At 39.4% G+C, this 25,390-nt stretch overlaps 1 protein-coding gene across 2 annotated transcripts; it reads right to left on the reverse strand.

Annotated features, from left to right (window-relative positions):
• Nucleotides 1–902: 902 nt before the first annotated feature.
• On the reverse strand, nucleotides 903–25,376 carry TOM1L1 (target of myb1 like 1 membrane trafficking protein). 2 transcript variants are annotated; one of them, XM_068654522.1, is made up of 15 exons: nucleotides 25,059–25,368; nucleotides 24,852–24,936; nucleotides 22,570–22,648; nucleotides 16,806–16,955; nucleotides 16,231–16,350; nucleotides 14,281–14,388; nucleotides 13,557–13,673; nucleotides 10,302–10,435; nucleotides 7,104–7,164; nucleotides 5,668–5,788; nucleotides 4,714–4,810; nucleotides 4,152–4,212; nucleotides 3,249–3,336; nucleotides 2,907–2,979; nucleotides 903–2,132 (listed from the first exon to the last, which is right to left on the reverse strand). In XM_068654522.1, the coding sequence occupies exons 1-15, from the start codon at nucleotides 25,114–25,116 to the stop codon at nucleotides 2,066–2,068; spliced, it is 1,419 nt and encodes a 472-aa protein (XP_068510623.1). In that variant the 5' UTR covers nucleotides 25,117–25,368; the 3' UTR covers nucleotides 903–2,065. The 2 variants fall into 2 exon arrangements, with proteins under 2 accessions (XP_068510623.1, XP_068510624.1); XM_068654523.1 differs by lacking the exon at nucleotides 13,557–13,673 and having other exon boundaries at nucleotides 25,059–25,376.
• Between the last annotated feature and the right edge of the window lie 14 nt (nucleotides 25,377–25,390).

The raw sequence follows: 25,390 nt of genomic DNA on the forward strand, positions 1-25,390 counted from the left end.
AAAAAGATTCTTGATGACAGTCTTATCTTCACTGTGTATTTATTAAAGTTTTAATACTTTTTCATTAATGCTTTCATATCTCTTATGCATTTTATCCAGCAGAATGTGGATCCCACACAAGTGAAAAGCATCTGTATGAATATATCAGCAACCTAAAATTCCAGGTGTGCTTCAGAAAAAACTGCGATCAAAACTAATCTTGGAATGTAGGAAAGAAAAAAAAATCTTACCTTGATTGTCTTTAATCAATTTTCTTTTTGAAAGGTGAACTGATTCTGGAAGTTTTCTACACATTGCTTTATTCTGGCCACGTGTTTTAGAAGACAAAGAATAGTACCTTGACAAGTTTCATAAAGATGTGAGTCTTCCCCTGAGTTTCAAAGCCCAAGTTTGCATGGATACTGAGCACAATCCAACAACAAAACAAGCTCTCTAACTTCAGTAATTAGCCTGTTTCCTCACACAGCTTTCGTATCTGTAATTTTGTATCTTTAAATATGGAAAACTTCAGTTAGTAATCATTTCATTATGGATTACCATATTAATATAGCCTATTTAAACTTGTTACACTTAGGCATGCTAGGGTTTTAACAACGTAACTAAGCTGCAGAAATAAAACAAATCCACCTCAAATCCTATTTTCCACAGTTTTCTCAGACTGCTGTCCAGACCATTGCAAATAATGAATGAGAAATAATGGTAAAGAGGCTTACCTTTTCACCTCTGCTTACAAAGAAAACCACCTTTACTTCCTCATGGTGTTCTATTGGTCCAGCTAGCTGCAAAACTGCTAACTGGATAACTGAAACACCATGGATTTACTCTCAAATACTTCTAAAATGGTCCGCATTTGAATATGCGTGTCAGCTGGTAAAAACTCAAAAGTATTGGGGGCTAAGTACTCAGTAAACATTTGCTTTTATTGGGAATTGTACACTATGAAAATCGCACAAGACTGAGAACTTGTTACCACTTAACAATGAACATTTAAAACAGTACTTAAAAGCAGCCAGTTAGCTTATCAGCTGTGAACATGAACCAAGTTCTCAAGATTCGTATCAATTATAAGTTAAGAGAACTCTATCTATTAAAGTGCAGATTTAACATTCAGCATTAAAATAGACAAGGCACTTCATTTATTGAAAGATAAAACTCATTAACAGGTTTAAACAATTTGATTAAAATAAATGGATAACTAATGCTCATCTGCATTGTAGATGATTATTTTTCCTTCACCAGAAAATAATCTCTGCAGGGCAGGAATGTTGGAAGAAATGACTGATCCCCTTCCAATATTTACCAAGTAAATAAAAGTAACAACAACATAGCAACAAGCAGCTTTGTTTCTGTTCTGTTAATCACGGATGACAGCACCTTACATCCCAGCACAGGTTCTTATTTAAACAAAAATCCTATTATTTGTCAGGGTTTTACAAAGAAAACAAAACCTGTATTCAGAATATGAATATAAGAAAGTAACCACTGTACTTGAGATATCTATCAAGAGGCCCAATTTTCGAACAGCCCTACATATCAAAAAACCTTTAAAAATTTCTAGGGAGATTAACATAGGTCAAAATAGAAATTGGATTATGCAGTGTCTTTAAATATGACGCTCTGTTTCTTCCATATGGAGGGATGAGCAGTCCAAAGGAACAGCTAACTCAGAAGAAAAGCTTTTTTCTACAGCTGTGAGTCCATGTAGTTTACTTTTACCAGATGTCAAGTGTTAGTTACTTCATATGCAAGTGACTTTAAAAAATGTATTATAGAGGCTCCAAAACTTAGAGAAATAAAAATATAAATAATGTAAGTTACCTTGAAGAATACACAAACATTTAAGACAAATTCTCAAGGTGTAGATCCAAGTAACTCTTTCACATAACTTACTGTTCCAATACCTATTGTTCAGTGTGTAAAAATAAAAAAAAATAATAAAGGTTCCTTGTAGGTCCCTTCCAACTCAGGATATTATACAATTTTATGATAGGAAGCAGTGCCCAGGACCAGCATCAGAGAGTAACTTGTGAACTTGTGTGCTCAGTAAAAGACTTCATCTCCCTCTTCAGCATTCTGTATCCTTTTTAACTTCTGGCTTCAGCACAGTGACATCAATTTCTTCATAAATAGCTCTGAAAGAAGAACAGGCAACTCCTACATCACAGTTTTGTTTTATTTAGACAAAATGCACCAATGAAATCCTGCCCAATAAAGAACTGCCAAGAGTTTTAAGTTGTTTACCTGCTAAGGTAACATGAGTAGCAGGTTGCCTGGCTTTCTACAGAAGCAAGAACCAGTCCTATGGTGTGTTTGTGACTATACGTTTAAGGAGGAATCTCTGGACATCATCAATTTTGATTAAATGAACTTGGAAACATGACTGCAAAATACAAATGGCCTGCATGCCGTGAGACATGTAATTATTACACTTCCTAAAAAAAAAAAAAAAAAAAAAAGCCTTGCTGAGATTTTTCTACCTCAGAATTTGATGGTTTCTCAAAGTAAGTTTTATGCAGATGATTCCATTTTTTTTCTCAGGTTACTGTTAAAAATGACAATTTTAGTTTCTTACTAGTTTTCTGCCTATTTGGTCCTTTGGAGATTCCTCAAATTCATTCCCATAGGTAGCTTGTATTTTAAATAGAGAACTTCCTTGAGATTCAGCAGAACATTTAAAAAAAACAAAAACACAAGATCATCTTGAAAAGAAATTAGGTTGGCTCATAGCATCATAATATGGTTTGCATTGAAGTGACCTTTAAAGATCTCCAATTTATATTAGCAATCCAGTTGGTCAGCAAACTTGCTCTGAATAGTGTGGTCTTCTCTCAGAAGAAAAAGACATCTCAGAATTCTTGTTTGGCACCTAAAAGAACTGAAAATTATCTATTTTAAAGGCTACTTACTCTGTGGGAGCCAAAGGATCAAATTCCATTATCTCGTAGTAATGAGGTGACTGTGACTTGTTTTTTGATGTGGCTGAAGGGTAAAGACAGTTAAATGCAGATTGAAATGTGACTGAAAGAACACTTATTGCATGTTTTTTTATATCTTTCTGAAACTAGCAGATTTTCTCCCATTTATCTAGTTGCTTTAAATGGGCAGAGAAGCCACGAGCTATGTAAGATTTTTGTCAGTGTTTGTTGCTGCTCCTAGTCTTTAACAGGCACTATATAAAGCACTTAAGTGCTAACAAAAATAAATAAATAGATTTCTGTGAAAATTAAGAGGTCTGCAGTATTTATTACCTGCTGGTGATGATCCATTTAATGATGTAGTATGTCCAGTCTGCAGATTTACTGGATTCAGAGGCACTGGGCTTAAAAGAGTTGCCAGCTGAGGAAATTGAGCAAAACAGTACATAAACAGATTGATCTAGGAGAACCTGTTTGACTTAACTTGCGTAAGTGCTGACTTATCTTTAGACTCTCAGACTATATCAAGTAAATTCCAAAAACAGGTCAAGAGTTATAAATCTAATTAACCTCCCTTCCCCATACAATGAAGTTCAAAACATCTTTTAGCGTTATATATAGCACATTTGTATAATTTACTTCTGTGTAATTTGTTACACTACACACAGGTGGCAGTACAGCTGTCTCATTTTACTTGCAGTTTAAAATAAGGAGCATGAGTATGTGCTTGTGGGGCTGCTTTTCTATTTCATACTGCCTACCACAAATTCAAAACAATACCTTGAAACCCGTTCATATTCTTTGTATTCCTTCTGTCACGGCTTTTTTGTCTGCAGCGTACGCATTTGTCCTATGTTGTATTTGAATTTTAATTTATTTCTTTTAGAGGTGCTTAATTGAGATATGAAATGCACCACAGTAATATAATGGCAATAGGAAGAGATGGCAGCTTGCTTCACACAGTAACAGATTAAACACAAACAACACAGCAACTTTTTGCAAACTCCATTGAGATTATGCTAGACCTAAAAAATACGCTTCCACATTGGTACCTGTGGTATCACCACAGGAAAGTTGGCCTGGTCAGCAAATACAGAGCATTCCCTGATGTCTGGAGAAGCGCCACAGAGCAGATCTTTAAATCGCATTTGGACAGCAGTCAGGGTAAATCCAAACAGTTCTTCTTATGACAGTTGCCAGCAAGGACAGATTATTCCAAACATGAGCGTTACTCACATTGCTGTATATATGTCCAGCTGGGGTGATTCCACTATTGTTTTGTGCTTCAGTTGTAAATCTAGGAGAGAGCAATAGTTTCTCAGTTACTTTCAACGTATTAAAACTACATATCACAATAACTGCATTATTATTTTTAGCTGGTTTGTCTTCACCATATGTCACAACTATGAGCAGCAAGAGCAAGTGGGCCAGTGTCCCATTTACCTAATAGGTGGGAAACCACAAGGATTCTTTTTCCTATCTTAAAACCATTCTTCTTGACTCATACCATTCATCTATTTCTCCCTTTAACCACAGCACTGGTAAGACTCAAGCAGAAAGTCGTATATATCCCAAATATGTTGAACTTAGTTTATGTTTGTCAGTATTTAAAAAGTGCTGCAGGTGTTGTATATTTAGCATACAGGTAGTTTTCACTTGTTTTACTTGACTAACATGTAGAAGAAACATTAAATAACTGTTCTCAGAGCTTACTATGAAAATTTGGTATCAATTAGAGAGGGCTAATAGCTCTGATTATTTTTTACCTGCTACCGTTTCTTGGTAAGAGATTACTCACGGGAATTGCTGAGCTTTTGTAGTAGTTGCTAAATCTAGCTGTGGATAAATTGACGGATGGTGCTTTCTTGCATCTTCAGGGTGTGCAGATATGCAATCTGAAATTCAAAGCAGTACTTAATGATTGTTTAAACATTATTAATCAAGTGTTCCATTACTTGCACTACGATCATTGAAGGAATGAAGTTTTGTTTGGAAGGTATATCAAGAATATGAAATGAATTCTGTTTACTGCATGAAAGACAAAATTATAACAACTCTGATAATATATTAGTTGTAATATATGTATTTCCTTGTTCATCGTCAGAACATCAGCAGTGCTATATATGGTAGATACCAATTTAAACTCCTTTCGCTATTTCTAAAAACTAAAATAGAATTATAAGCATTTATTTTTTGGAACATATTCTTGCCTTTAACTTAGGTGTATGGATACCCCTAAAGAGTGGATAGACGAAGACTTTTGAAATCAGGAATTCAGAGTACCAAAGTTCGGAGCTTTAATTGCTCCTTTCACTATGAAAGAAGCCTAAAGTTAGATGAGGTAAATATGTTTCTCAAAGTGAACTGCTGTTAACATCAAGTGCCTCCTTGAAAAAAATTAAGAAATCGAGGGAGTACAAGCAAAGCATATCTCTGTTTCTTTCTTCCAAGACAACAGAACAAGCAACTACCACACTGTTTCAAGAGCTTTATTTTACAGAAAACTTTTTTTTTTTTTTCAAATTTAAGAAATGTGGGAGAAAGATTATTGCTTCCACTGTAAACTAGTTACAAGGAACCTTATACTATTTTTTTTTTAAATATATATATGCACATCAATCCTCATGTTTCTTCAAATTAAGGAGTATCTTAGTTTACTCTCTTACAAGCAAAGTCTTGATCCCTCCACTAAGCTTGTGTTGGTTTACTTTAGGAAATCAGCCAGCAAGGGAAATATGCATTCATCACTTACTAAGGCCTGAAGACTGAGAGGCTGCAGAGTCAGTTCCCAGCACTGTTGACACTGGACGTGGAAGATCTGTAGAGAGGTCAAGTAGATCACTTGAGGGAGCAGATGGCTGTTTCCTGTACAGCTTAGCATTTAAAAAGGGATAAATTATTATTATTTTTTAAAGGAACATGTATAGTTTTAAATAAGCAATTTAATTGTATGTGTGTGTGGAAGTGATAACTAATGAAACAGAAAAGCTTTCTAGAAAACATGAGCTTCAGCAAGGTTGCCATTTCAAAAATTTAGGAAAATTCAGAGTCGGATATGGGACTGACACAGTTCCAAAGTATAAGGTTGTTCAGATAGAAGTCTGAAATGGATCTTCTGCTTAATCCTGTAGAATTATATTCATATTACTTATGTGTGTTATTGTGATTTGGTAAATACTTAAGAAATGGATTTTTTTTTTCAGTCCTGTTTCAGATTGGAAGAGCTCGAAATCACAGAATTTCCCAGAGCACAGAAAAAAGGTTTCCCTTGTTTCTCATGTGAATGTGAGAGAATTAAAAGCACAGCCAAAGAGTTTAATAAAAACCACATGCTTGAATCATATGGGTTTGGTTACACCAGTTAAAAAAAAAGCATTTTAAACTTGGAGATGCCTGAATTAATATTAAAATACACAGACTGCACCATTAGGACTACTAACTAATCCAACAGTCCATTCATCAAGCAAAAGCATCTACCTACATAACCAGGATGTAGTAACAGCAGTTTTTCAAGGGAAAAAAGATTGTCTTCTACCTTTCATTAATAATTATCAGCTGTATTTCAGCATTCACAATGCTGTCATTTTCCTTCTGAGCCCTAGATGACCGTTCAATTATGAGAAGCTGAAACATGCAAAACTGCTTTGGGCAATATAATTAACAACCATTAACAACCATAATGATCAATCGATAAAGGACAGTCAGATTTGCTACAAGCCATTATTCACAACTCAAAAGGCTTCAACTTCACAGAGAGGAAAAAAACATCAGTAACAGTGAATTCTGATAGTTTAGTAGTATTTTGGTACGTAAATACTTACAGCAAAAAAGTGAAATAAAACATAGTTCCCCAATTCATATAGGGCAGATAACTAATTGTGCTTAGCTACAGAGGTAATAAAATGGAATTTGAATATCTCTCTCTTTCTCTTTGCCTCATTTTTCTCCATCAAGCTTCCATCTGAGATTTGACATTGTTTGTTACTTTAGTTACAAGATTTACATGGAATTCTGCAAGTGAGACTTCTGAAAATCAGTAAGAGCAGTATCATCCTGCTGAAGACAGCAGGCTATACCTCTCAATTAGAGAATAAAATGTTGCTTATACTTGAAAGATATTTTTCACAATGAACAGAAATAGGGATGTTTATAGTCCCACAGCTCACAACTTCACATATTGTTACTCACCTCTTCACGTTCACGCTGTATTCTCTGATTCTCCAAGAAACGAACTCTGTTTCGAGAGAACCTGTTAAAATTACAAAGCTAGAGGTTTGTTCTGACATTACAGAAATGTGCTACGTAAGAAGCTGGCAGTTGCAACCAAAGTCTGATTATCAAAGGACTGCAGATAGACACCGGACAAGCACTACAGGTGTTTTTCTCTGGGACACTGCTGTGCTGAAAATCTGATTCATTTTACTCCAGGGCTGTGGTCCTCTAATGATCTACACTACCAGGTTAGCTTGTCCTTGGGCTCACTTTTGGAGACAGCCATCTGCTTCTTCCAAAACAAACCAATGCACAGCTGACAATAAAGTTTGCCTCTGTTCATACCAGACAACCAATGGTGAACATGCACTGTGCCAAATCTGGCTCCCTCTGACCAACTGTGTCCCAAGAAGGTGATCACTGAGGCCCAGTCAGGTGAGACTCAGCACCTGTACAGCCCATCTGTTAGAGAAGCAAGGGTCTTGGATCCTTAGGGGGGCATGGACATGAAGTCCGTCAACACAGCTGCGCCTGGTATTCAGGGTTACCATACTGGTGAGTCCCACAAAGATAATATATATGTAGGGAGGAGCAGAAGAAAAAAACAAACAAACTGCAGAACAACTATTTATCTGAAATACACTAAGTAATGAAAAGTTGCTAAGGCCACTAGAGGGAGTTATTGTTACATATATATGAGGCCAGTTTATTGCACAATGGTGACTGCTCCTGACTTAATTTGGACTCTACATTAACAATCAGAAACAGAGAATGCAGCATGACTTGTCTTCAAACAATGCACACAGTATGAAACAGATGCAGCTAGTTAAAATCAGATTGTCCTTTACACATCTCATTGTTCAGAGGGTGTTCCAAAAACAAATCTTCCACAACAAACACTAATGAAATTTTAATGCTTAAACAACTGTAAAGTGCAAATGCATCTGCACTCACAAAGACCTGCTACATGCAACCCCTAACATCACAGTACTAAAATGCAGAAGTGTTCTGTCCAGTTTCACAATGGCCTATAATTGCTCCTTCAATCACCTGGTGTCTTCTAAAAGGAATTTTTTGATTTGTTCATAATTCAAGAAGTTCTTGGCATTTCTAGCATTCTTCAGTCTTAAAAATATAACCCCACTCCTGACTCACATGGATTTACAGATACTCAACAGAATTCTATTTTTGCTTTACTAAAATTAAACACTTCGTAAAGCAAGAAGTGAACACAGAATTCTTTCAAGAGTTAGTGCAAGATGTGACGACACTGCTAGAGACACAAGAATAAGTGAAAACTAAATGTTGTCAAGATTATGCCCAAAGTTTGTGCCACGACACTTAGAGGAATAAGCAGGTTTTCAGTGTAGCAGTCAGAAGAGGTTTAAAAAGAAAAGCTGATGAAGCTCTCTAAATCTATTGTGTTTAATCGTTAAGACATCTGAATGTCAGCAGTCTTCCAGAGAAAAGTTATGTATGAGTAATAAATTGAATACTAAAGGTAGTGATAATACTCTGAAGGTCCAGGCTTTCTTATAGCATAGTCATAACCACAACTGTCAAGTGGCCACACCAACGTTTTTACAAAATGCTTTTTTTTCCTGACAGCCCTCTGACCTTTAAGATGAAGCCTGATACCAAAAAGTTACTACATTTTTTTTTGTTCACAGTATCTCATCTATGCGTCTCAAAGGAATCATCCCAACTCTGAACACATACTGCAATATTTAAAATGCTTATTTCAATTAAAATAGATCTTAAAGCATGCAATTTCTCCCTGTGGAATGATACTAGGAGCACAATTGAGCCCAGAGTTCTTCATTTACACTGAAGAACAAGAATAAAGATGTGGAATTTCACTGTCTGCTCAGAAGGAGAAAGGATTTCAATGGCAGCAGTGTAGCTAGTTGTTACCTTGGAAGCACTTTTTGAAGCATGTTAAACTCCTGCCTCTTGCTTTGTGTTGGTGACTTAAACAAGGGTCTTAGAAAATCATTGCTTTAAAAACTACAGGTAAGGTAAGTATCTGTTAGGAATGCCCTTTCTTTCCTCTATCCTGCACTACATGAATACCTTCTAACACATTTCTCTCATACGTCCAAGTTTTAGAACAAAGTAAAGGGAAGTCAGTTCACCTCTAACACCTGTCAGAAGTTTATAGCATTCTGTACAAGGACTGCTACCTGAAAAATTTGTCTCCTTAATGCCGATCTATTGACTGACATAAGAAGTAAGAGATGGAGGAATATGTAATGGACTTAAATTCACCCAAACCCTGTAAGTGAACTCTTCAGGTCTTCCTAGAAGATCCTGTTTTTCACATGCATAAAGCAAATTATAATTTGTTCCTGGAACCATTGTCCTTGGTACAAAAGTATTTCTAGAATATTTCCTAGCCAAGGAGGACATAAACTACTTAACATGGAAGGCTAGTTCCTATTAAACCAGAATGTACTCCACGAGTATATTCACTGTGATATTTTGGGGGATAATACTGAAATTTTGAGTTTAAATTTGATTTCTTTTTTTGCTAGCATCTATTCATGCTACCACTGATATAACAGGCAAATACAAAGGATGTCAACACAAGTATTGCAGTGCTTCCATGCGTGAAAGAAAACATTTTCTGCTGTAAGGCAGGTAGAACAGCTTGTTTCAATTCAGTTGAGAAAAGCAAGTGACTCTCTTAAGCATGCAATAAAACTGAATGCTGTTCCATGGCTGATTTCTGCAGTAAAGCTGTCCCAGTTATTCAGAAAGGACAGCAAATATTCTTTCCTGGAAGTGTATACATGTAGCAAAAGTAAGGACCATCACCAGGACCAAAGGGTTTGTAGCAAACTGATGGCAAATTCACTGTGCTCAACCAGAAAGGAGCATCAAATTCTAAAATTATTTCTGTTTGTGTGCCTCCACCTAATTTCCTGTCTATGCTGTTAACTTGTTTTACCACATTCTAATAGTTTTCTAACTAGCTTATTAACTGCTTCTGAAGTGCTTAGGGGAAGGTAAATAAACATTTTTCTCCTTTTGTTGTCAACTTTCTTTTCTGGATTTAAGGAAAGAAATGTCTCCTTGTAAAGGTTCAGCATTAGTCACATAGATCACCTGTATCCATTAAGCGTGCTTATCCAGTTAGGACACCAAATGTGAGAAGAGAGACCCTGTACTTACCTTTCGTGTCCCAGAAGAACATTATTCAGATCTTCATTTACTTGTATTAACTCAACTATCACATCTTCATTTTCCACTGTAACCAACAATTCCATGATTCTCTCCTGCATCACCCGACAGGTCTTATACAGTTTCTGCCCGAGGGAGGGGAAGAAAAAAAAATAAATCACAACTGTGGTCTCCTAATTTGTCAGTTCTGGAGAAGAATGATAAGACAGTCGAGTACTGCAGACTCACAGGTAACTTCCCTTCATTTATACAAACCACACACATACCAAGAGTTGCAAATAGCGTAATTTTCATGTCTTTGATCTCTGCAAAGCCAGGCTGACAACTCCTACCATCACTGCCAGCACTCCTACCCCTATGGAGCCCCTACCTACGACCTTCATTTCTGAAGATCCATCTGTCTCTGAAGTCTAAATTTCAAATTGCAAAATAATGAAGACCCCTCTGGGTGATGCAGAGCACGTTTGATTTGAGTCTGATTGAAGCTGATTAAACACAGTAGGACACTTCACATGGCTGTAACAAACGTGATCCTGGTTCAATGTCTGCTTGAAGAAAAGACAATGGTAGTGTACAGGACAGAAGTGCTCTGTGACACAAGTCTGTGCCTCTTCCTCTGAGTGGGGAGGTCTGGATGCACTTAATTCATGCACTTTTTGAGAAAGCTACACAAACCTAGCAGAATCAGCTGACAGGAGATGTATGAGGATTTACTGAGTAGATTTTTGCATTATTGCCAATTGAAATGGAAGTTAGTTTATTTACATTCCTCCCCCCTGCAGATTTTGCATGTTCAAAGGAACACATTCTTTAGCATCAAGAGCTTTATCTCATCCAAAATCTTTTTTTCCACAGCAGATTTTGCAAATGCTGCCTGGCTCTGCTTAAGGAAAAAATAAAAAAGTGGGGGGACAGGACTTACTCTGTTTACACACAGCTGTTCAAAAAGTGTTCTGCCATTATTTTCAAACTGATTTGATTTTTCTCAGAAAACATATACACAAAAAAATCTACATGAAACTTGTGTAAATGGATATTTTATGCCCCTTAGCCAAATCTGTGTAAGGATGACACAGTACTGTATCTCCTGGTATTATATTTTCACAGCCCAGGATAAAACACACAAAAATGTATTTAGTTTAATGCATGTAATTAAATTTTAAACCTCTTCAACTCCACACCTTATTACATTAACCCCATTCCAAAATGTGTATTTCTTATGGATCTATTATACAGGCAGACAGGTTCCTTTGAAAAAATCAATATGCAATAGGTAGTAAATTGAGACGCTCATTTCAAGCATGAATTTGCTAGGCTTTGCTCCTACTCACCATGAAGCATGTACTCTAATGTTCTGAAAACTGGAGTGTTACAACAATGGACTACCAGCTGATATAAAATCAGTGATTCCAATGTATTTGTGCTAATGCTTACCAGCTGATGATCTGGACCTAAATTCCTGCATGTCCATCAAGTATGTCTATTCCCTATCCAGTACAAGTGTTAGTTACTTCTTTTGGTTGATACTGGCTTTCAGCTGCTCTTGAACTTTCCTTACTGGTAAGCATAGTATTTCAAGAGAAATCTGCTATCTTAAGCCTTGTGTAGAACAGGGTGGAGAAAGGGAGGAGCTAGTCACTAACAAAGCTACAGAACTGAAAGTATGCTGCACTGATAAAGTTTACCCTGTTAACCTTTTCATTAAGAAACCCTGGATACTCAGTAGGACTGATATTCATCTCTCCAACTCACTCAAAGCCTAAACAAGCAGCTCTTTTAATAAAGGACTTTGTTCTCCAACAACAAAAGCCTAATCCAAGCAATCCAGGTAGAGCTACAAACAAATGGGCACATTAAACATAGTTAAAGAAACAGGCTAGCCATGCTTGCTCTTCTGTACCACTCAGTGTGTGGAGAAAAAGAACAGTGAAACTAACATAGAAGGAATGAGTTTTTAGGCACTCCCCCACAAATGGGAACTCCACACCCTGTCCTCAACCTTTTGCCAACAATTTTATTACTGGGAGTGCCAATAAGAATCCACTGCCTTGCTGTGGGCAACCTAATATGCGTACCCACACGCAGAAGGGCCATGCTGTAGGAGCCAAGAAATGAATGACACTTTTTCTGTTTCATCTCTACCTCCTTGGACCAGCAGCTCCACAGAGCTCTGCAGAAGAGACAGTGGTGGTGATGTCAGGAATTTCCAGGGGAGCAGAAACAGCTGAGAGATGGATTGTCTCCTGTCTGGTTCCCCCAGGCCAGCAGTGCTGCCCGTCACTGACGATGAGACACAGGGTCAACTACTGCTTTCTGTATCTCAGTGAGAACCCATCCATAAAAGGACACAGCTGAACAGCACAACCCTGAAGGCAAACCAATAGTACCCAATAAAAAGTTCCTTGCGAAGGAATAATTCTCCATGGGGCATGACAACCACACCAAAGGCTTGTAAAAATTACATCAGTTCTTCAATGCATTTGATGTTGACAAATTACCAAAAATGTTTCCTTTGCACAGAAGTTTGGGGGTATGTTTAGAAACAGAAAGATGTGAGAAAAGCTTTTTGAATTCTTGCAGAAAATATGAAGCAGCAAAAATAGATAAATCACTATTGAAATGCTAAAGCAATACTACATTTTTAATCTCTAAAACAGAAAAAAGCCTGAGCAAATAGAATGTATGTATATTCGCTATCAAATCTAAATGACTATTGCAATACGCTTCCTTCAGGCTACACTTAAAGAGCACGTGGCTTCACCTATTGCACAGCAAGCTCCCAATCTTTGAGGTCATGCACACAAAACCAAGGCTTCGTATTCTTCACTGCCCTTCAGTTTGCCTTTAAGGTACTGGTAATAATAAAGAGAGCCCTGCAAACTCCAGGATGGATGAGAGATTGTGTCATCACCTGTTTTCCCAGAAGGCAGCTGCGTTCACCTGGAATGTTCTCAAGCATGTTCTGTCAAACAGCCCTAACAGAGAACGCTCCATTATGAAATTCCTTTGCCCTTGGAATTCCCTAGAGCTTGAATTTATATTGCAAGCTGTTTTGTCCTGTCACGACTATCTAGATGTCAGAGGAAGGTGAAGGAGACAAGAGAAAGCTGAGCAAAATCAGAGATTGAAACCTGAGTTTGGTTTCCATTTTGCAGTTTGAATCCAGATGTTATGAGAAGGGGTACAACATATTCTACAATCAGCTTTGACCAAACAAAGAGTTCCTATGACAGAGTTAGTGCATACCTGTAAAAGATTCATATCATCCGGATTTTCAGAGCCAGGAACATTTTCTTTTAATATTGATGACATGACTCTCACATTCATTTTTGCCATATCCAGTTCACTGTACAGTTTCCCAATCTGTTCAGTTCAACATGACAGAACATTGTGCAGGTGAACAGAGTGAGCAGAATAATTCTTACCTCTAATATGTACTTTCTTCCCCATTAGGTATAACATAGCTAATTAGTGTTATTTTACTCCAGTGACATCCCTTGAAAACAGGAATTAGCTCAGCTTTTCTATGTCCAATCACACTAAGATCTAAATCTGATAACACTACTTGTTTTCTGCACGTTTAGTGCCTCTCACTATTGAGAAGACTGTTACTCTTTTTAGTTAGCTACAGGCCAAGCAGGAACAGAAATGAACTGTCCTTTTATTTCTAAGAATAATCCCTTATTTGCATAAGACACTAGTCTTATGCAAAAGTAAGTTTGGCTTTCTCTCTTATCTTAGAAGTAACTTTTATTGATTTGCATAACAACATCATAAGAGATCGTGAGAAATTCTCATGCTCAAGTAAATGATTCCACTTTTTGGCTGGGTACAACGTGGCATTTATCCAAGTGATTTCTGCGTGCTTTGCTTTGGCAAACCACCACGTGGGTAAAGCATCTTCAGGAGAATTTCACCAGCACATTTTAAGCAGAAACTCCCCCTCCCCCCCAAACCTGTAGTAATGTACCTGCTCAGCAGTCAACAGTAACGTTGGGCCCGTGGGAAGAGGCAATAAGGTCCGTTTGGTGGGATTAGCAGAAGATGGTGATGACTTTGTAGGATGCTGAGATGAAGACTGTTAAAAGACAAAAGAGCAGAGCTTGAGTTTAACAGGAGAATTGAAACTGACATCCAGATGAGAGTGCTACAAAACGTCTCTGTCAGACTAGACACTGGGCATTAGCTTTCGCATAATCAATGCTCCCAGGGAATTTGTTGAGCAAGGTCTATTTATAAGAATAAATCTAATAGCTACTTTGTAATGAAATCAGGCTTGGAATTCAAGTATCTTTTAAATGGGTTTGCTAGCAAATCCCATCACAGATAAAATGGGAATGGCTAAGAACAGGCTGTCTCCTTGACCTCTGAAGCCAGGGAGAACAGGGAAAGTCCTTCCTAAAGTGCCACTGCAATTTTACAGCAAAGACTAGTTTAGAATACATTTACGCCTGGAAGCAGAGACAAGGTTGGGGTGTTTCCATTTGTATTACAGTTGAACTGACTGCAGTAAAAAAGACCCTGCACAAAACTGCATAGGTCACGTCCTTCATTTCTTAGAGACTGAACTAAAAATTGCATTCAGGTCTGCTGCTGCCTAGATCAACGGAAGGTTTGCGACTGACTTTAATGGACAGATATATGTGGTACACAGAATTGTCTCTACTGCAATCGGTGGGGAAAGATTTATTGTTCAGTGAAAGCACTTTCTTTCAAATGTTCACAATACAGCTTGTTCAAACAGCCATAAATATCCGAGCTTTTGCACACTTCACTATTCAGTCATCAAATCAAACTCATGGTAATTGAATCATTCCTGTCTATACTGATTACAGACAACTAATTCTATAAGTGCAAGGTTCTACCCAATGGTGAGTGCTTTCACACTTTCCCAAGCCTTGTGAAAACTCTTCTACTAGAAGACAAATTCTGGAGAGAATTGTTGTAAAGCATGTACTGTATTTTCAGCCACTGTTCAACACTCAGAACATATTTACATTTAATTTATCCTAGACACTACACAATGGTATCTATGATATATGCTTAAATAACAAAGGTAAAGATTAGCCACAAGGTCAAATATTATTGCGTATAAGATGTGCAAACAAATGGAGAGATGTCTTACAGATTTACACCACTCTCAGTTTAAAAATTAAACACAGATAATTTTAAGAGCTGTTAAAATTAAACACAGTTCCAAGAAGGCCTTATTACAGCTTTACAATAAATAAAGGGGGGCCTACAAGAAAGAGGGGGAGAGACCCTTCACCAGGGCGTGTAGTGACAGGACAAAGTGTAATGGCTTTAAACTCAAAAAAAGAATAGATTTAGATTAGATATTAGGAAGAAATTCTTCACTATGAGGGTGGTGAGGCACTGGACCAGCTTGCCCAGAGAGGCTGTGGACACTCCTACCCTAGAGGTGTTCAGGGCTGACTGGATGAAACCCTGGGCAACATGATCTAGTGGAGGGTGTCTCCACTCGTGGCAGAGGGGATGGAACCATGTGAACATTAAGTTCCTCCCCAACCCAAATCATTCTATGATTGTATCAATGCTCAAATTTTGAATGGTATGTGCTTTCATGAAAATCTTAATTATTTTAGTTGAAAACATTGCAGTTCTTCGAATGCTTTGGAAGCCTTAAGAGACACACACTTCTGTTTTGAGAACATATTTGTTAATTTGTGGCTTGAAATAAAATGACACTAGTATATAGGCCAAGTTTCTTTGTTGTTATCTTAGCTGTTATAATTGAAACTGATTTCTGCTCACGTGTTCAAGTAGTTTGGTCATACTCTGCCCTGGAGCATTTGAAAAACAAAAACAAACACACCTTCTGTGCCACAGAGCTCATACAATTAACACATCCTGTTTCTGATTTACAATAACTTAACGAAGTATCCTTGTGTATCCCCACCTTAGGTCCCCCTGTGCTGGTGTCAGCAGATGGAAACTCCACTCCTTTCTTCAGCAATTCTAGATAAACTTCTTTTACTTCGGTCACATCCACCATTCCTTGGAACCCTCGAGCCCACGTCTGGTTTTGAAATAACAGTAACAGTCACAGAAATGGATGGTCAGTAGGGTCAGACAAGCCCTTCTAAAACATACAGTCCTAAAGGTAAGTGATTCCCTCCATGTGAACTGAACATTTTCTCCTTCCACCCAATCCAACTAACTCCACTTAAAGCAGGAGGACCACCACCAAAGCTCTGAAGTTCGCTCTCACCCTGCTTACACCCACAGAGGAAACGCATACACAGGCTGTGAGGGGAACATAAAAAGTGGAGGCTGACATTTTCCCAGGACTCTTTCTAGTTCTCTCTTTTTGTCTTTCACTCTGTGCTACTCCTACATGAAGCAGATGCAGAGGAATAAAGTCCACTTTAGGAAGAGGTTCCCATGAGTACACTGCAGTACAGAAGTTGGCTGCATCATTAAATCTTTACCATACAGCAGAGACAAAACAATCACTGTTTACTCTAGACTTACCATGATGAAGGTCAAGATTCTCTCCTGCATGTCAATTGGCAGGTTGTATCTTGGATTCAGTAGTTTCACCAGCTTGTCCTTACAGAAGTCTTTCTTCACAACTAAAGACTGGAATCTAGGACCACAGTTCTGCACACACATGTCAAGCAGCTGTGCATACAAAAACTTCTGTTACAAAGATGCTATGAACAGAAAAACTTGAGTGCTTCTGTTTATTTTTGTTTAAATTGTTCCAAGATGTTGTGAAGAAAAAGTACTAATGGATATGAACGGACTACTGCCAACCCTCTCACCACCTTGTCTGAGGACGTTACTAGAAGGAAACTTAAGTTCACCATATATCTTGCTATTCCTATGCATACAGGAAATAAAATGGGTTACCCAGAATTAGACTATTTTAACAGAGAAGCATGTCACAGCAGTTACTGAACATGCAGTACTTAAATAGTGTGAAATCTGTCCATGGCCTGAAAAAATGACTTGTACAGATTCAGTAACAGAATTAATTCAATGCCTAGCAAACAGGTACCCTAGTCTAATAGTAAGCTTGTTTTCTTCTCCCAGAGAGCTCTTCAGAATCTAAATGCATCTCTTCTAATCTGTCCTCTAAAGTGAGAGACTAATGAAAAAACAGAAAAGAACAAATTCAACTACTCAGAGTACAATTTCTCCATGTGTTTTAAAGGTCACATTGATTTGAAGCAGAACAAGTGAATTGTTCCAATTGTCAGTTTCATCTTCACAAAAGGAGTCTACTTTAAAAACTGCCTGGAATGCTCATAATGGGATCCCTGCAAGCAGCATGTCTGCCCTACCAAGTACAGAGGCATGTCACCGTGATGTAAGACTTCTCCCTTGTACACTGGAAGTAGCTGGATGCAATTCCCATGTTACAGAAGAGCGATCAAAGGCTTTCAGTACATCCCAGCCACCTGAAATCAGCCCCATACAGGATTTGTTCTGAAACTGAGGCCAATAGGATCATGTGCAGAATTAGGAACAGAACTCACCTCGCCTGGCTTAAATCTGAAGGCCAACCAGAGGACTATGATGCCTCATGTAAAGAGAAATAATCACTTGTGCTTTTAACTCATCATCCTTATTTTTATTTTCTCTCCCACTTTAAGAGTGAGAATGGAAAAGTGAAAGCAAAGGACAGAATTCACAGAAGTTTGTAAAAAGTTGTGGTTTTAGTCATAAAACTTCCCCTGAATCATGCAATAGAATAGACAGGATGTATTTGCAAAAGGATACATAGATTTTTAAGAATGCTACAGTAATCATGATTAAGTATGTTAAATATGCTTTCCTATTCAGGGTGGACTATATTTGGCTACGTTTAAGTCATTTTAGTAACTCATTTTCCAGCCTCAGGACTTGGGGATTTCCTCCCAGCGTTATCAGGAACTTATGGGAGAAGATGCTTAAGACCAGAAGAAGATATATTGCTGAAATGAAAAGAGAGTAGAACAAAGAGACACTGGCAGACTGCTGTGCAAAATAACTGAGAGATAATTAACAAAAAATCTTGGCTCAAATCATTATTTTTCATTTGAAAGAGTACATGAAACACATGCTAATAAGCCAAGTCATTTGCCTGTGCAGCACTTCAAAGATGGTTTATGTAGAACATTTTCAGCCCAGTGCATGGGAAATTCGGTATGCTACTCCCTATTATTAATTCTTTATATAAGGGACCGAGTATTTACCCTCTGAATGAAAGTACTGAAGCTAATGGGCTAGATCCTCCACTCAATTATGCCAGTCCAGCCCACTTACAGTGAAACTAAGCTGGCGTAAGAGAAAGAAGAATTTGACTTAATTATTTTTAACTGGACCATTCACGAACAAGCCACTTTCATACTAATAACACCTTTCATTAGAATTTCAATATGGTTATTTATCATTGCAAATAGGACTGCACCTTCCTGAGCAGTTCCATTGGAACAAATGGATCCAAGGGGGCCAAGTCAAGCAGTGCTTCACATAGCGCAACGGAATCTCAATAGAAACATGTTCTAATAACAGAAATGGCAAATTAACTTGAATCAACTCATTAACCTTCCCCTGGATGATTGCTGGAACTGACAGAGCTGCTATGTTCCAGGCTAGCTGATATCAGACATCCAGCTAAGAGAGCTGCACTGAGCAGGAAGGAGGAAGAATTGTACAGGCAAAGCCCTGGGGTTCACAGAAAGCTGAGATGATAAAAGGCAAACTGTTAAAAACTGTATGGCAGAAACATGATAGGAGAAGTTACGGAGGATAACAAAAGAAAAGTCAACTATATTCCTTATCAATACAGGCCTTACTAAGAATCCAGTAGGGCTAATTGCTCATCTGAAGCAGCCAGATGTTGCCCAAAAGCTGTAGTGAATGGATTTAGTCTGCAACAAATACCTCTTAAACCTGATGTGAACGCAAGAAACACAAACAAACAGTTTGCCTTTTAATATTTCTGAGCAGTAAGTTGTCAATCCCTCTCCAGGATTATACTCTACTAAATTTGTAGTGATGCCCTACCCAGTAGAGGTTTTGAACAGCAGACGCTATTTCTAGGTGCCAACTCCTTAAAGATATTTTTGCATTTCAAAACACTGATTTTTCAGAATGTCTTGAATTAAAACAAACAAACAACAACAACAAAAAACCACGCACTGAAATACAGATTACTTTTGCTCCCACTCAATACCTTTTATTTTCTTCTTTGTCCATATGCACCATAAAGTGCAACAAAATCTTAAATCTAAAGCTGTGGGCAGAAATGTAAGTAGGTGTGTTAACACAGGTGCATAGAAGGACACATTTAATAAATGACTCCCCCATGTGATGTTCAGTTCCTAAGACCTTAGAAGATTCAGAACTGGGGCACTGCAGTAAATGCTTTAAAAAAAATCAAGGGAGATCTACAGAGACATCTGAACAGGTGTCTCAGCATTCACTACGTAAACAGATTTTACATATCCAAAGCCTATTAACCATAAGGAGTCAGATAACACATACACATTTTGCTGGATTCCTGCCTAAAAGTTCTAATCCTCTTTATTCCCAGATTGTGAAATCAGCACTGCCAAGCCTGATCACTTGGCTTTATCACTGACAGCACAATGCAACTTCACAGCCTGACATGCATACACCTCAATCCACGTGACTTCACAAGCACCAGGTAACTTCCCTAGATCAGAGTACACGGAGTTAAGGCACAGCCAACACATTATACAGCTGGCACTCACCCTTCTTCCTGCAAGTAAATAAATACTCATCTAAGATACACGAGGAGGCAGACACTGCTGAGATTTAACACGTCTTGATGACAGAATCAGGGCTAACCCATGCAGTCATGCTATTTCAGACAATGACTTTCACATTTCACTCCATGTACCTTCTCTGGGAAGGAAACCCTTTAGAAAGCAGTTTCATTAGAAAGACTAAATGTCAAAATTTTACAGTTGAGTAGACAGATGTGTAGCAAGGAACATTTCAAAGCAAAAGTGGCTCCTAGATCTGTTTCCTTCTAATAGTTCCATCTACTGTAGGTAGTAAAGCCAATCCGATGCAGTGTCTCAAAAGCAGAAATACAGCATTTACTGAAGGAAAGACAAGAAATAAAGCAAAGCTTTATTAAATTAAAGCACAGCTCTTAAAAAAGGAGATCTCATTTTTGGAGAAATCTGAGAGAAAATGAAGGATTTTTAAAAGGTAATAGTTGAGGGTGGTCTTGTGTGTTGTTTTTTAATTTTTTATTTTTAGAAACTGAAAATTAATTGTTTTTTTTCCGCTTGCAATGACTTATTGTTCCAATCCAAGCATTTCAAAATGAGAAACAGGAACAATGTAATTCATGTAATCAAGAAAGCAGAACAGAAAAATAGCACACAGAAGGACTGATTTAGGAACAAAGGAGTTAAAGTAATACATGGCTAGCAATGAGATCAAAGGAAAGGTTCTGCATGTGCTAAACTGATAGCACTACAGGTAGAAAAAGAGAAAAAAAAAGAAAGGAGGCAAGGACAGAAGGTCTTACAGAAGAACAAAAGCAGGGAAAGAGTTAGAGGAAAGGTTGGCACTTATTTAAAAAAAAAAATAAATTGGTAAGGAACACACAGAGAAGGAACAGAAGCTAGGCCAAAAACCTGTGATTGCCTGGCAGACATGGCTACATGTGTACATTGGAGTGGATGAGAACAGACGTGGAGAAAGAGCCTGCAACTGTACAGAGACCGTGAGAAAGTGCTGAACTAGAAGCACAACTGAAACCCGGTACACACTCCACCTCTAAGCAAATACAAAAAGCTTCCAGGTAAACACAACAAAGCTTTTCCTTGGATACACCTGGCACACGATCCTTCTCTTGTTTCTCTGAGAAGAGCACCTTGAGCACGTCTGCTGAGTAAATATCCAACTAAGGACTCTGAAATCTTAAGCACTGGACCATCAAAACTGCAGTTGACCGTATCAGATGTTCAGAGGATTAAGGTGCACGAAGACTGTAGGAGAAAGCATGCAGATCTGATACAGGGATTACAACTGCAGCGGAAAACGAGTGTTTCTGTTATGCAAACACATAGAACACGCAAAAAGGTGACTCATGAGACAGGGGAGGAGGAAATCAGGGAAGAAGTGCGGAAGTGGAATGAGCTGAAGGTATACATTGGTATGTGCAACACATTTATCTGCATCTCTAACTGGTCAAGTGACACTTAGGCAATTGCTAAGTGACCTAAAATTCAACACTATCAATCACTTATCTTCCTTAATCACTTCTCAGCATGTATTGATATAGATAACTATTTTGCACAACAAATACCAAACCTGTGAATAATAGTACTCAGTTTAATGCAGACAAGCCTCTTATACCCTTATACCCTCAGACACTTTTTAAAAAATGAAATTGTGTATCTATATCTATAGTGTGTGTGTATATATGTATTTTTTTTTTCTAAACAAAATAATGAAAGACAAATCCACAGTAGCTTAAAACAAAACCAACATGATTCTTCTCGCAACTGTACTATTGTCAGCCACAACCAACTCAAGTAGGGACTTCTGGACATAGGACAATGTTAGGAACTTCTTGCTACTGCCCCCATTACCAGTGCAGTGGAGAACAGAGAACTGTGTTAGCGTGCTCCAGTAAATCTTAAATTGACCAAAATCCCAAACTCTGGGAAAGCTGAAACACAGTGTCATATTCTGAAGGCCAGGGTATGTATTTCAAGCGAGGATATTGCCGGTCACTCCAACCTTCAGTCATAACATCTGAACCTTGCAGGGCTTATCCTGTGTCTTATTGCTTCTCTTAGCTCACCATTGTTTTCCCTTCATTCAAATTTCTTATTGTATGCAATAACACTTGTTTTTGTAAAACGAGTATCACACATTCCACCACACAACACAGCATACTTAGTTTAACCAAGATCAGTACCACAAGGTGAGTAATAGAACAGTCAAATGTGGCTTTTATGTAATATCCCAAGTTCAGTATCTTTCACAAACAGGTGGAGCACTCACACTGGGACAGTCACAGGAGTAAATACGAACCAAACTATTCCTATTCAGTGCAGACTTAAAAAAGAGCAACGATAAATTCAGGAAAAATGAACACCAGAGGACCATCTGGCCTGCACTGGTAGTGCTATACACACAAACAACAAAGACAGAAAACGTCCTGTAGAGTCACGTCAGTGCTAATTTGCATGCCATCTTATCATTTAAAATGTTTTCCTTCTTAGTGTCTAATTAATATTAATATAGCTGTACTTACAGACAGGGTAAGCCTGATCTCCTTATGGTTACAGTTTTTGGAGAGCTTTTTCTTTAACGCTTTAACTGCATCTTTAGGTCTGTGACAAGAAATTAAATAGAAAAGGTTACCAGTGAAATTGACATTTTTTTCTATTTCATAACTTCATCCAAGATCTAAAAATACCGGTCTGAGATATGGAACCAAATTCATCCCTGTATTTACACCCACATAAAAACAGAGTAACTGCCCCAATGATTCCAGCAAAATCACTTCAGCACTGAGCTAGAGTAAAAAAGCACTGAATCAGGTTTGTTACTGCAGGCTGTGCGTTACTCTTGCGCCTGTGCAAAGATTCTTCTCTGCAGGGTCTTCTCCAAAATTATACTATTTCACTGCTGTACAATAGATTTACTTACCTAACTTTCAGTGCTATGAAAGGGAATAGGAATTGCCAAACGTATCAAGAGTTGACTGGTACCTATTTTTCCATATATGATGCGATCAAAAATATTCTCCTCAGAGTGCTGTAAGAAGTAGGGGTGTCTTGGCTAACTTCCAATCTTATAATTGCTGGATGCTTTTAACTAATCTGAGTAATTACCACGTACAGACGGACAACCCATTCCACCCAAGAGATAGTGGCATCTCCATCCTAGTCATTTTCATTTCTATATATACACCCCATATCTTTTAAGCATCTATGTAGGAGGAAGAGGGTGGAAGATGGTATCAAGCTTACCACATGGGAAATAATTTTGACTGATTAATATGGGCTATGCACAGTGTACCCAGATATTACACCTATTAGGGCCAGCTCAAAGATCAACAAAAACAAGATGTCCTAAAACCTCTTTAGGATCTCTCTAAAATCTAAGATGAAACCATATGCATAAATTGAATATTTCAATAAGAAAAAAAATTCTTTGTTGAAAATATTTCAGTCATTGAATGTAAATGAGTACTTTGTACTACTGCATTTTTCAGTTTGAAAGACCTGTTGTACTTCATGTGAAAAAAAGATTTCTTTATGTTTTTTATCCTATGGCAACAGAGTTGTCATACCAGGTATCAAGTCAAAATGCATGTGATGGATGGGAGCAGGAGAGGAAAGCTTCCCCTTGCAGAAAGCTACACTACGACACCGCTCTTGCTTCTTGCTCCCTCTCTGAAGCATCTGGAAATGCTCTGGTCAGGAGCTGGGTATTACGTTAAAATAACCATTTGCCTAATTACACACAGCAGTTCTGCTGTTCCTTACATCCTGTTACAGACTGGGACTAGTAGTAGTTGCCTAGAAGGAACTCCTCTGTAAGCATAAGCTGTACACAAGAGGAAGTAGTTTATTAAAAAAAGCTCTGTTGCATAGGAACTCCACATAAAAACTAACAAAGAGGGACAAAGAGTGCTGTAGCTCTTGGCAGCGACTGGAAAGGAGTTATTACTGACGCTCCAAGTTCTAAGAGTCCCAGGTAAGAGCATGAAATCATGAAAAAAAATGAAAAGAAGGAAAATTTGGTATAAAAGAAGATACTTGTGCAGAAACTAAGGCATACATTGTTCCCCTGGAGAAAACTCTCCAGTCAGTGTTAAAATATGCCCCTGCTAGTGAGTGCTCGCAATGAGGGGCAGCAGGAGCTCTTACACAGGAGTTAATTTTCTTCTCCCCCTTTTACAGGTGACAGCAAGGAAGTGACGAAGCAAACCAGAACCTGGCTGTTGGGTGCAAAGGGCCACCTGCGCCCCGAGACCTGGGGAGCTCAGCGGGCAGGCACCAGCCACTTCACAACACTGCCTCGTGGGGAACCCTGCTGAGGTTAAAGGGCCACAGTGTTTAAAACCGTGCTGCAGGGGAACAAATGCCCAAGGTCTTTTCCCAGTTGGGACTTTGCAGAGCACGGGGGGGGGGACCTGTTCAGCCTGACAAGCAGCACGGGTTACCTGAAACACGTCAGACGCAGGTGAGAACCCTACGCTAACACCTTGCACAGGGCAGAGCCCCCAAGCCTAATCCCTCAGAGTCTTGGCAATCAGCAAGGGCCACTGGGACAGGCACAGATCCCTGCTCTCCGCTGTTATTTCATTTTGGGCAACTTCACACACTCACCACACGCCACCTGCTTGACTTTGTCCTGCCCTCGAGCAGCACAGCACGACCTAGGAACTGTCCCTATAACATGGAAAGCCGCACACCGCGCCTCCCTCAGGAGTACGGGGGGGGAGGCGACAGCCCCTGGGGAGCCCCCACCGCGCCCCGACGCCCCCCCCCCCCCCCCCCCCGGGGCCCGACTCTGGCGGCTCACCCCTCCTCCGTGGCGTTGATCACATCGCAGATGTGCAGGAACTGCCCCCACTCCTCCGTCTGCAGCGCTCCGAACGTCGCCCGCTCTGAAAGGCCGAGGGGGACCGGTTCAGGCGGGCGGGAAGCGGCGACCCCCGGCTCCCACCTCACGGCCGCCCCCCGGCTCTCTCCTCACGGCCGGGCGGGACGCGGCTCCCCCGCTACTCACCGATCAGGCTGCCCACGGCGGTGCCGAAAGGATCCTTCGGAGCCTTCCCGAAGGCCATGGCCGCTGCCGGCTGGCTGCGCGGGGTGGCGGCAGCCCCGTCCCGTCCCGTCCCGTCCCCGGCCGCTCGCCTCCTGCCCCCGCCGGGCGCTCCCTTGTGGGGCCGGGGCGGAGCCGCCCGCAGGTACCAGCAGTGAGAAGCCGGGAGCGGGCCGGGCCGGGCCGGGTAGGACAGGGCAGCACCGCCCCCAGGGCAGGGGCTCCCCGCCCCGCCTGGGCAAACAAACGTGAGCTCGGCGCCGGGCGGCCGCGGCCTGCGCGGCTCACCCCCGGGA

The sequence above is a fragment of the Anas acuta genome, chromosome 18 (genome assembly GCF_963932015.1).
Source record: "Anas acuta chromosome 18, bAnaAcu1.1, whole genome shotgun sequence".
NCBI lineage: Eukaryota > Metazoa > Chordata > Aves > Anseriformes > Anatidae > Anas > Anas acuta.